A 12608-nucleotide genomic window follows, 5' to 3' on the forward strand; every position below is an offset into this window, starting at 1 on the left:
CCCTCTTCGGCAATCTGAAAATCAAAATGCCCCCGCGCATCGAGCGATGGGGCATCCGCCTCCAAGAGTACGACTATACAATTCTTCACAAACCTGGAGGGGATGCAAACCCAGCGGACTACCTGTCCCGCCCCCCGGACGGGGCGGCTGACGACACTATGCAAAACGAGGCTGACAAATACGTGGCATACCTGTCACTAAACGCCCTTCCCCCAGCCATCACCACACACCTGTTTGCGGAGAAGAGCAGAGCAGACCCCACCATCAGAGCAGCAGTGCACCTCACCAACATGAACAAATGGCAACTGGCAGCCAACAAACACTTTGAGCCGGGGGAGGGGGAAAGTGGACAGAAGAGGCTTAGTCAGACTGGAAAGAATACAAAACTAATTGGCCACAACAAGCCAAGGCACGCTACTCAGAGGAAACCGTTTGGTAGCCCCTAAAAGCCTAAGGAAGTCACTGGTCATGATTGCACACGAAGGCCATAGAGGCGTGGCCAACACGATAAAGATACTGCGAAATCAAGTATGGTTCCCCCACATGGATACCATTGTGGATGACACCCTAAAACACTGCATCCTGTGCCAAGTAAATGCAGCCGGCTCACCACCCTGCCCACTGCAAATAGTCCTTCTCCCAGGCGGACCATGGCAACGAGTAGCACTTGACTTTTATGGACCACTGGAAGGAGGTCACCTCCTAGTGGCCATAGACGAGTACTCACGTTTCCCGCTGGTGAAACATGTGCAGTCCACGGCCTTCCATCATGTAGTAGGCATAATAGATGAGCTATTCAGCGAGTGGGGCATCCCCAACACAGTGAAAACGGACAACGGGTCCCCCTTCCAAGGTCTAGAATTCAAGAAGTTTGCAGAACACCTCGGGTTCCACCACCAGAAGATCACCCCGCTATGGCCCCAGGCCAATGGGATGGTGGAACGCTTCATGGCAAACATTAAGCGCACACGCCAGAAAGCGGTGACAGATCAAGCCTCAATGCCGCAGGCTATCTCACGCATGCTACGGAGCTATTGGCACACCCCGCACGAGGCAACCAGCCTCACCCCGGCTGAACTCATAATCAAGTACAAGCCGCGATCCTGACTCCCTCAACTGGAAGACTACACGCCAGAGGAGGACGAAGAAATAAGACGGCGAGAGGCAGGAAAAAGACAAAAGGCCAAAGAATGGGCCGACCGGAAACAGAAAGCAAAGGAACCTGTATTCCCGATGGGAGAAATAGTACTGGTCCGGCAAGCCCAGCACCGAAAGACCAACTCTAGACATCGACCCAAACCAATGATAGTGACCGAAGTGAAGGGACCCATGGTCACTGCTACAGGAGATCAGGGTGAGAACGTGAAACGCATCTTTCTTCAAGCGAATGTTCCAAGAAGATCCTACTGAGGACATGCCCTTGGAAGAAGAGGTCCCTGAGGATCCTGAGACCCCCGCCCCAGACCCCTCTGAGGCACCACAACCAACTAGCCCGGACCCCGAAAGAAACAAGCCACCCGGGCAGCCAGAAGGCCCACCCGGCTCATCGAAGAGATGTAGACCACGGACTCAATCGATAAGTAAGGGGGGGGGGTGTTACAGCAGAAATGGACACAAGCCCTTTAAGGGAGAAGCAAAAGTAAAAGGAGCGAGGGGGGCGGGAGGGGAGGCGGTAAAGGGAGAGGCACCAGTTAGTGGAAAGAATAAAAGGAGTTAAGACACTGTGTGGTGATTACACTCATAGAACCTGGCAAACAAGTCAGCCTTAGTGATACGGACGAAGACCTACTGAGGTTGTTTTTGATTAAACATTCACAGGGCCATACTGTTCATGTTGCATCCACCAGGGTCCCTCATGACCTTACATGCGGGGCTATCTGCGACGCCTTGCATTGAAATACAGAGTTTTATTTATTTATTGAACATTCGTATGGCAACTATACACAAGTGTTTCCAGGCGCCCGCCACAAGACAAAAAATGGGAGGAGGGGTACAGAGAAAAAAACAGTAACGGTCACACTATGCCTTGTAGCATTCTGAAGGTTGAAGGAGGGGTGTTGGGGAAGAGAAAAGCAATGTTTATAGAAACAAATTTAGAAGAAAAAGCGGACGTCCGTTTGGCTCAAAAACAGGGCGGATCCAGTAACTACACAGCAGTCCTTGGTTGTTTGTGGTGTTTTTTTGCACTGTCGTGGGCGGCTCTACCGGATGGACTGCAGTGTGGCGCAGGGGAGCCGATTTATGAATTTCTCGGGGTTTGGGGGGGCCAAATAAGGAAGTGACACCACTGGTAGCTATAGGGCCGCAAATTTGCATGTAGTCGTCAACTTGGTGCAACGGCGCGCGGGGGGGGGTGGATGCGCGCGCAGCGCAGAACAGTGGAAACATTGGCTAGCATGTACTGCATATACTAAAGTCAAGTAAGAAGGATATTTAAGCCTTAGAGTTGCATTCCAGTAGGCCATCACTGCCCCTAGCCCCTACTCCACCCCTCTATAATCATCCAGTTTGTAGTAGCCCTCAAAAGTCAGAGCAACAGAACTAGGATGGGAGAACGAAATGCCGTCCCATCCTGTGAGTGTGTCAAACGTCAGAGCAAAGTCTGTGTGTGTGTCCCTCCTACCTTGGAGCACAATCTCACTAATTTGGTGCAAATCTCGCAAGTGGGAGCATGGGAATCCCTTGCGTGTTGTGGGCTGCAGACCCCAGATCACATGCTCACTTCTTCAGTGTGAAACTCTGGCCAAGGCTCTTTGGGCAAGCATGCAGGATGGGTCTCACACCTATAAACAGTGTGATATATTGAGTGGGCACCTCACTCCTTGCAGCATAGTATCAACCGTTGCTGATGCTCACACAACTGAATGTACAGTTTCACTCGTGGTCATCTCTGTGACCCCATGTATATTAGTGGGAGTCAGTCTCCCATCTGGGAAGACAATTATATTTCTGTTAAAACACTCTGAGAGAGCTCATTCTTTCATTCAGGAGCGATAAAGGGGTCACAACCCCCTGTATGTGGGATCAAGCTCATTTTGCCCCATGGCCCCCTCCAGAAGGAGTGATCAGGTTTTAAGACCCTGCGGATTCTGCTATCGGACAGGCTCAAGCCTTCTATCCCTTGCTCCATCACGGCTCCCAACATCCTGAGCGGCATCTTATGGACAGCAGGCAGCTCCGGACTTGCCTGTTGCCAATTGAATGTAGACAGATCTACTATTTAGACACTGGGAGAGACCCATGAATCCACATTGGTGGTGAAGAAGCACTTAACATACAGAACACAATGATATAGTGTGGCAGTCCTGCTGAGAAATGACAATACTGAGCATGTGAGCAGTAGGCTGGATCAGTGCTGCCCCATAAAAGGTGTAGAAGCCTCAGTGAGAAGTGACAGTACTGACCCAACGGTGAGAAGTGTAGTATTTTCACATTAACTATGCTTAAGAACTTTGGGTTATTGAATAGTGCTGCTATATTCTGAGTAATTCCATCCCTTTAAATATGAGCTCTTGTATAACCACGACAGTGTGGAGTTATTTTGATGACAGATTTGCTCAATAGTTCTGGTTCTGTATCATTAAATGTACTTAAGATCTTTATATTATCGGAACGATAGCTCAGGGGCAACGTGCTCGCCTTGGAAGCAAGACGACACAGAGCAACACAAGTTTGCTCCCTCGGTCCGCGCAACTCAGGTTTGCTCCCTCGGTCTGTGCAACTCAGGTTTGCTCCCTCGGTCTGTGCAACTCAGGTTTGCTCCCTCGGTCTGTGCAACTCAGGTTTGCTCCCTCGGTCTGTGCAACTCAGGTTTGCTCCCTCGGTCTGTGCAACTCAGGTTTGCTCCCTCGGTCTGTGCAACTCAGGTTTGCTCCCTCGGTCCGCGCAACAAAGATTTGCTCCTTCAGTCCGCGCTCAGAAACCTCTGGGTAGTACACGCATTATACATAACCAATTAAAATAAAAAGAAATACATCTGTTGAGAAGTGCTGGGGCCTTGTCAATAAGAGTGTAGCAGCTCCACTGAGAAGTGCTGATGTTGTCCCATCAAAAGTACAGCAGCCCCACTAAGATGAACTAGCATTACCTCAACAAAAGCATAGTATTATCGCTGAGAAGATTCAACAATTATAGAAGCCCTGTTAAAGCAATACTATCCCATCAAGAGTATAGCGAGCTAACTGAGGAGTAACAGCATTGCCCCATTTCAAATATGGCAGCTCTTTTACAAAGTGCTGGCTCGTACGCCTCCGCTCCCCGCCCATAGCATTCACCCTCACCACGTGCACACTCAGACATGCAAACAGTCTCATTTGCCCTCTCCGCGCCCCTGCTCCCTGCCCCCCTCCCTCGCTTTGCATCTGTACCTCCATTTCTAAAAATCTTTTTGGGTTGGGTGTACCTCTACATCTGTGCACCCCTCTTGGCAACAGGGGTGCACAGATGTACAAATACACCCAGCCTAAAACGATTTTTAGAAATTGAGGGACAGACTTGCTTTGCATTTGTGTCTCCATCTCTAAAAATCCTTCTGGGTTGGGTGTTAAACTACATTTGTTCACCCCTTTTGCCAAGAGGGGTGCACAGATGTAGAAGTATACCCAACCCAAAAAGATTTTTAGAAATTGAGGGACAGATGCAAAGCAAGAGATTCTTGATTTGCATCTGTCCCACAATTTCTAAACATGGTTTTTCACCGGCTTTTACCCGGGCCGCCAGACAGAGAAACAGTATGGGTGGAACAAAGGGCCATCCATACTGCGTCTCTTGTCTCCGGCGGGGGGGGGGGGGGGTCAGCCCTGAATTCATTCTGCCGGGGGGGCCTGGGCCCCGCAGCTCCCCTGTACTCGGCACCCTGTTGTGGCGTCTCCTCTTCTGTGGGATGGTGGGCACACCCTGGAAGCTAATTACCAGTTGAAGAAACGTACTGACATGTTGAGGTTATCTGATAAAAAAAAATAAAAAAAATTAAGCAAGATTCATTAACGACCCCCACCGCACCATTTACGCCTCAGGGCCGGCCGTAGGATTTGCAGATCCCTGGGCTGAAAAATGTGTGTGCTCCTCCAATTTGCATAAATAGTAACATCAGTGATCTCACACAATGAGTCTTTAGTATTAAAGGTATCATGGGAAGTTAAATTAGAAACATTTTCCATGCATAAGGTAGTAGACAAATTTACTCAGAAATCCAGGATATGAATTGTCAGTATTAAAACTCACCTATGTGGCAATATCTGGAGCCAGGCATTTTCTTGGTAGCAGACAGCTGAATACTTGTACACACTTTAGATTTTGGCAGATAAGGCATAGTGTGATAAAAAGATATGGCCGGGAGCACACACTGATTAAGTGGAGAAGCCGGTTTTGAGACCAGTTTGCAATTCATGAACACCTCTCTTTCCAGATGCAATTGTTAGACATACTGTTTGCAAAAGGTCTTTTTGAAACTTTGGTTTGAAAATACTGTGGAAGGCATTGCAAAAATATAGTGGTTGTGTTTTGTTAACTGAAACGAACTGCTGTTTTTGAAGTAGGTTCACGATTGTTTTTATTTTCATTGTGTGTATATTTGGGCATTACTAGCGCCTAGATGCCTATGGGCTTCGTGCACTTTACAAATGTAAACGTAAATAAATATTGGCCAAATTAGCGAAATGCTTTAATTTCAGAAGATACAGATGAGGATTATTTTGACTGTAAAAAAACAATTAAAAACTACATTTATCAAGTGCTGTTCACAACAAAAAGAGAATGGAGCTTCATTAATGTACCCCCTGTGCCTTGATTGAAGGGTGTAAGCAGGCCAAAACGGTTTGCTAGTGTATAATAGCAGGCGGTCCTATAGCAGAAAGTTGCAGAGACAACTGGGTGGGTTAGGAGACTGTTGCTGAGATGTTATAGGTTTAGACCTTCCTGGAAATCCTATGTCTTTTTTCCTATTCGTGCAGCAACAGGTGCTGTAAAATGTGGCGTTTTGATATGGGGCTGAGTACAGCTCCCTCACTTCACACAGCGTGGGAACACTTGCCCCATAGCGAACTACACATTTTGTTCAATTGACCTTTCCCCTTAGAAGAAAGTGCTATAGACAATGGTGCATTGGCCTTTCAAAAAAGTATTCAACAGAAAAATAACCTGAGGACATTTTTCAATAAATATGCTGGCAAAGTGTAAAAGGTGCTCACCTTTTTAAACCCAGCAATATGTAGTGAAATATTCCCTGGAAAACAAAATCTCGGTACAAGCATGTGCTTTTATGTGTATGTGTCTGCACTAGAAACATGACACCCAAGGTGAAATCCTGGTAGCCGTATGCTTGAGCAAGCTTGCTGACCTCAGAAATACCCAAGGACGTATGCCCTCTGAAAAATGTTATCCCTTTACCTGTGCCCTGAGTAGCAGCACATGGCCACAATCGGGGAAATAAAAAGTGCACTAGTCTCCAGGATTGCAACCTCTCTTGCCACATCCTGGGCAAATATTCACACGAATCACTTGCCCTCCTCACCCACATGTCTGGCTATCGGCAGTACTTTGCTTTATGAAGATGACTTGCAAGTACACATGCCATAGTAAGGTACCCACTCAAATATATACATCCTGACAGAAATATGTTAAGCAAAATTTGTACCATTGCAGCATTATTCCCTCATGCCTGGGAGACTGCAAATACCAACATTGAATTCAGCAAAAGGCAAAATAATTGCCTTTTTATTTTCATGAAGTGTAACATGTGAAAAGGTTACCTGTTTGTGTTTGACAAATGCAGGGTTCATATATGTGATGAAAAATTCACATTCTACCAAATATAAACACTTTTTCGTGTTAAATATTAACATCTGAAAAGAATGTAACCAATTTAAAACTTTTTTGTGGGATATATTTTAATTGACCTGCAGGAGAGCATTGATTTAGGCATTTAACTGGTGCTTTGTGTGTGCCTTCAGAATGAAAATGCGTATTTGCGTTTCTCAGCTTGCAAACCTCTTCTCCAAAACAATGCTCACGTCAATGGGCTATCCTAAATGCACTGCTTGAAGAAGCAAAGTGATAAGTAGTCATTAAGGGCCTGCAACATCTGATGGGCCGCTGGGACTGGGTCTTGGTCTCTAGATAGTCACTGGAGGATGGGAGGCGACACTGTGGCCTCACACAAACTTAGTACATGGAAGCCGCACAGCCCCCACTTGGAACAATATTCTTGGTATAGTTGAGGCATAGCATCTGGCAGCAAGCCCCTGTGCCACTGCACAGGCTGCCCATGACTTGGGTCGGCTCTGACGCCACTCGCCAAAGTACTGCTTCCTGTTCTCAGCCTCCAGAGTTCCTTATGACCCCACAGATTGTAGACAATATGTGTACACAGAAAGGAGTGTGGGTACCACAGATTCCATGGCTTACCTAGTGTCAACTGTGGTTGACCAAGCAAGGTGAACAGAGTAGACAAGAATACATCTCAACCCAGTCGAAGGTTAGAAAAAAAAGGGATGTTCGCACAGGTGTTATACATTTTTATTGTATGTCTCCGAAGGCCCTTGCCAGTGGTGCATGTCAGTGTCACTAGAAGCATTTTTATTTTTATAGGACTGAGGTTCCCACATCCTGGATATAAGAAGAGTTATTTGAAGGGTGCAGGCATCAACATACATTTCTCACAGTTGAACCCAGGGTGTCTTGTGTGCCTGGGGACTCATGCCCAGGTTTGACAAAGGAAAGAGAAGACTCTTTGATTGCATGGAATATGGCGGGTGAGAGAATGCATCTGGTCCTATTCGCTGCTTTGCATTCAGACCTTTCGCAGTCACCCAATCACACAAGTGTTTCCGCCTTCCGCATTTACAGGCTTCTCAGATTTTTCCTGCTTGGACCCAGGCACCATCCATAAACCGGCCATATCTATTTTTGGCAATTGTAGCCTCGCTCTGAGGCAGTAGCCATGATCACGGCGACACCCTCGGCCAGCTCACACTTGTAGGAACAATGTGTGACTTTTGTACTCTACGCAGGGGTTCCTGTTGCAAAAAAAGATACTTACAACACCAGGATCACTCAGGCAGGATCCTCCACTAAAGAATTATTCAAAATTCTGAAGGAACTAGAAAACCCTATTTCGCCCCCGGAAACCTGCCTGAAAGACAAATCCTGGTGCACCAATATCCAGAAGGCCCTCAACAATAAAATTTTAGGACTCCAAACTAAAATCGATAACAAACGGCAACAACTCTTAAACAACAATGTCACCAACCTTAGCCTACCCACACCTAACAACACTAGCGCAGGCTTCTCGTTCAAAAAAGTCACCATCCCGGAAGTTCAAAAAATCATCACCTCCCTGAAACCCTCTAACTGTAAAGGAGACAGCTGCCCGGCTCAAATCATAAAAGATGCAGCCAGAGAGCTCTCCCCCTTCATCACCAAACTCATCAACCTATCCTTCACCAATAGCTCCATCCCCAGCAACTTAAAACAATCATGGGTTCTCCCTCTCCTGAAAAAACAATCCCTCGACCCGGCCACACCCACAAACTACAGGCCCATCACTACAGTCCCCTTCCTACTGAAAATCCTGGACAGAGTCGCCTACTTCCAAATTCAGGAATACCTAGAATCCAACCAACTGCTAGGAATACGTCAATCTGGCTTCAGACCTCAACACGGAACTGAAACCGCCCTTGTTGATCTCAAAAGCCAGATTTATGAAATTAAAGACCAAGGCAATGCCGTAATCCTACTCCTCCTAGACCTCTCAGCGGCCTTTGACCTGGTCAGCCATGAGGTCCTCTGTAATCACCTTGCCACCGTAGCCCACTTCTCCTCCCCTGCCATCACATGGATACAATCCTTCCTGGCTAACAGAACCATACGAGTCTTTTCCACTACAGCTGCAGCAGACCCCATCCCCATCACATGCGGGGTCCCACAAGGTTCCTGTGTATCCCCCACTTTGTACAACATATTTACAAAGCCTCTATTTGACCAACTGGACCATCTGGGTGTCACCTACACAAACTACGCAGATGACACCCAGATACTCCTCACTATCTCTGGTAATTACCAAGAAGACTCCGCCCGGATCAACAAAATATTCTCCATCATTCAGGCATGGATGGCCTCCCATGGTCTCTGCCTGAATGATGAGAAGACAGAGCTCCTAATTGTTGGTTCCCCCAACACTCCAACTAAACTTGACCCTAGCTATAATAACATCACCATTGATGGTCATTCCATTCCCATAGCCAAAAGCGTAAAAACCCTTGGCTTCTATCTAGATGCCAACACCAACCTTAGCAAACACACCAATATGACCGCCTCAGCCGCTGCCTATACCGGCAAGCTCATTAGGGCCAGCAGACCCTTCCTATCACCCAACAGCTGCCTCACCCTTGCCAGGGCCCTAATACAATCCAAACTGGATTACTGTAACAGCCTGTACCTAGGCGCTAATCAATCCGTACTCAATAAATTGCAGGTAATACAAAATAACGCCTTGCGCGCAGCCCTCAACACTCCCAGACAAGAGCATATCTCTGCCACTAGGAAAGCCTGCAAATGGCTTTACATACGTCAAAAAATTGATCTAAAAATCATCTGCCTCACGTACAAAGCCCTCAATCACCTAGCACCACCTTATCTAGCTAATAAACTCACCCTGAAACCTGCCACCAGATCCTCCAACACTCTTTGCCTACTAGTGCCCAGGTTCCACCTAAAAAGAGCTGGAGGGGTAAGCTTCACAGTGCTTGCCCCCCAACTCTGGAACTCCCTTCCGCTTAACATCAAAACTGTCGAATCCTTCCAGATCTTTAGGAAGCAGGTCATCAGCTGGCTGCTAAACAAAGAATAACACCACTAACTCTAGACCCGTGCGGATACTGGTTTAGACATTGTATTTATTCTGAAAATTGTATATTGTACGTACTGCATATGTTCTGTTTATTGACCACTGTATATATATGTATATATTATAAACCTGTACGAAGTATGCAACACACAGATACTTCTCAACTCTGTAACCAAATTCTTAAGCGCCCTTCTACCTCTGGGTTTGGAGCGCCATACAAATAAAATAAACAAACAAACCATGTAGTACAGCAAGATGTATCCATCTGTAATCAAGGCTGCCGCCAACCAATCGAGCCCGTTTAACCAGCTGTGTGAGCGGACTACATTTGTAGCACCCAAAGCCACCAGGATTAAGGGTGTTGTCTCGGATGTGCAATTTATATTCAGGTCCACCACGAAGCCTGTGAAACAAATCCAGGAAAATTAAAAAATACAGAGGACCTTGCGTCATAAGTGTAAAAGGGAACTGTCAGTATCCCAGTGCTCCGTTATGAAGCTTGATGCACAACTCTTTGCCTTGATATGATAGGTTATTTATAACACGCTTAATACCCAGAGGTTTCTAAGCGCGGACCACGGGGATCAAACCTGTGGTGCTCCGTGTCGTCTTGCTTCCACGGCGCACACGTTGCCCCTGAGCTATCCTCCCGAGACACTAGATGGGCGAACAAGGCATTGTAGCCCTACATTCCACAATATCCATCCTGTCAACCGTGCACGGCTATCTTTACCAGACCCCTGAGCTGAAAGAATGTTTACTTGAGGGCAGACTTGCTAAATCTGGCATGCTGGATGCACTGCTGCCACTTAACTTCCCTCTGCAGTCTCTCAAAATGGGCCCATAGGGCCCTGCCTTCTGCACCAAGCAAGTACCTGCACGCTTCCTGCTTTACAAGCTGGCAAACACTTATTTGTATCTTGTAGAGTCATCTGTCTTCACCAAATTCAAGGTTTGGTGTCCTAACATAGTGCAAGTTGCAATGTGATACTGGTGAATCCGGGCTAATGTAGGCGAACGGATCAAAAACGCATGGTGACTTATATACTCGCCCCCCTTGTCCCCATTGGTCTACACTCTCGAAATTGGTTTGTTCTACTGTCTAATAGCAATTCATCCCCATTCTTCCTTTCCCTGGCATGGTGCCAATGTGCCAACTTTTCATTCGTGGCCAGGTGCCCGTAAGACCACTACGCTGGTGATGGGCACAGTATAAATATTGATTAGCATAAATGGTGTGTGGGTAGTGCACTGTAACACGGACATAAGACTCCTTTCAGCGAGCGCATTGCCACCACATCGGGCCTTTTAATCTTTGCGAGGCGCGCTTGCACTCTGGAGCAGGTTCCCCGCTACCCTTGCAGCCCGTTCCAACTATGGGAGAACAACCTCCATCTTAAGGGTGCTCTATAAATGGTACTACAGCTGCACCGCCTTTCCCAACCAGTCAGCCCTCATTTAAGTCTTTGGTGGTATGCTTTACTCTTGTGCTTTTATACCATTTAGGGGGGCTCTGCTAAGCAGAGTTCTTTCCGACAATGTATCTTACTCAGCTGCTGTAGGAGTCTTTTCTTTCAGTGACATTTGAAATCAAGTTTTCCACTCGCTACTATACCTGTTGCTTGTTCCCAAGGCAGCTCGTGTCCATGGGGAGCCATGCCTGCTTAACTCCCTTCATGCCGAAAATGCATGTATGTGCAGTTACGTTCAGGAGACCTTCATGGACTTTGCAACATTGCTTAGCCGAGCCGGTCATTGGTGATTGTGTGTGCCTGGCTCTTATCAATGCTCTTCCATACCCCCCTTAATTCTATGTGGGTATCACGAATCGAGCGAATGTACCAGACTCCAAGATGGTCCTGCAACTGAAATGGAAAGTGCCCTGAGGTCCTGTGCATTTAGCCGAGGGGGGTTCTGGTGACTTTAGAGCCACAGGATGTGGGGCAGACCTGTGGTGACTGTGGCCGAGCGTGCATCCCTCAGTGGGCACTGGTATAACAAAGCTTCACCAAGACCACGTCATTCCATGCCTCTCAATTTCTCCAGTGTGTTCGGTTCAGAATTGCTTGGGCGCAAATCTCTGCCATTCGGTACGGATGGGGACACGTTGGATCACCTAGGCTCCTTCTGCATCATGTTTGCCAGGATATGGAGACGAGTTGAAATTATCTGGTCAATGCTGTTTAGGTGGTCAGTGAGGCTGGGAGCTGAAGTTCCCACAAGCAGCATGAAGAGACATGGCAAGCGCATGATGTTGCAAAGTCTACACCCTCTACGCTCCACTTACAGATAGACCCAGAGTGGAGAAGTGGCACTGGGTTATGCCCTTGCCGCATTCCCTCAGCCGTCGTTCTCCCCAATGATCGATTCAAATTGTGTTCGTTTCAAAGAGGGTCCCTTCTGCGCTTTCCTTAAGTCACCCAGAGACCAATCGGAGGAGAGCACCACTACCCTGGCAATTCACGGGCTGCTGTTGCAACATAGGGTAAAAAAGGTACGCTGTTTATTGCACACAGAATTGTGAGTGGCTAACGAGTCAACCATCGCCTTGCATTCAGAAATCTGAACTCACCATTATCAGAGCAATAGCTGTTCTCCCACTACTCTGCCAATCCCCGAATATGCACATAGCTATCCAATACTTAAACAAATTGGTGCCAGTCTGCAGAACTGCACAGGTGCTAAAATAGTTCTGTCATGCCACAATCTCATACCACTCCTAAACCTTCAACTCGTGTCTTAACCTTCAGGCAAACAATTGTTA

At 47.2% G+C, this 12608-nt stretch overlaps 1 protein-coding gene across 6 annotated transcripts in view; it reads left to right on the forward strand.

Moving 5' to 3' along the window:
* The window catches only part of TCF12 (transcription factor 12), a 1064187-nt gene that overhangs the window by 605246 nt on the left and 446333 nt on the right, over positions 1 to 12608 (forward strand). Inside the window, exon 1 of one of the 6 annotated variants that reach the window (XM_069624901.1) lies at positions 1380 to 1580. The exons of the other annotated variants lie outside the window; for them this stretch is intronic. Within the exon in view, the coding sequence (XP_069481002.1) occupies positions 1388 to 1580 (193 nt within the window). The 5' untranslated portion in view covers positions 1380 to 1387. Of the gene's footprint in view, positions 1 to 1379; positions 1581 to 12608 lie in introns of those variants that run through there. 6 annotated transcript variants of the gene reach the window in all.

The sequence above is a fragment of the Ambystoma mexicanum genome, chromosome 11 (assembly GCF_040938575.1).
Source record: "Ambystoma mexicanum isolate Mex_15411 chromosome 11, UKY_AmexF1_1, whole genome shotgun sequence".
In the NCBI taxonomy this organism is placed as follows: Eukaryota; Metazoa; Chordata; class Amphibia; order Caudata; family Ambystomatidae; genus Ambystoma; species Ambystoma mexicanum.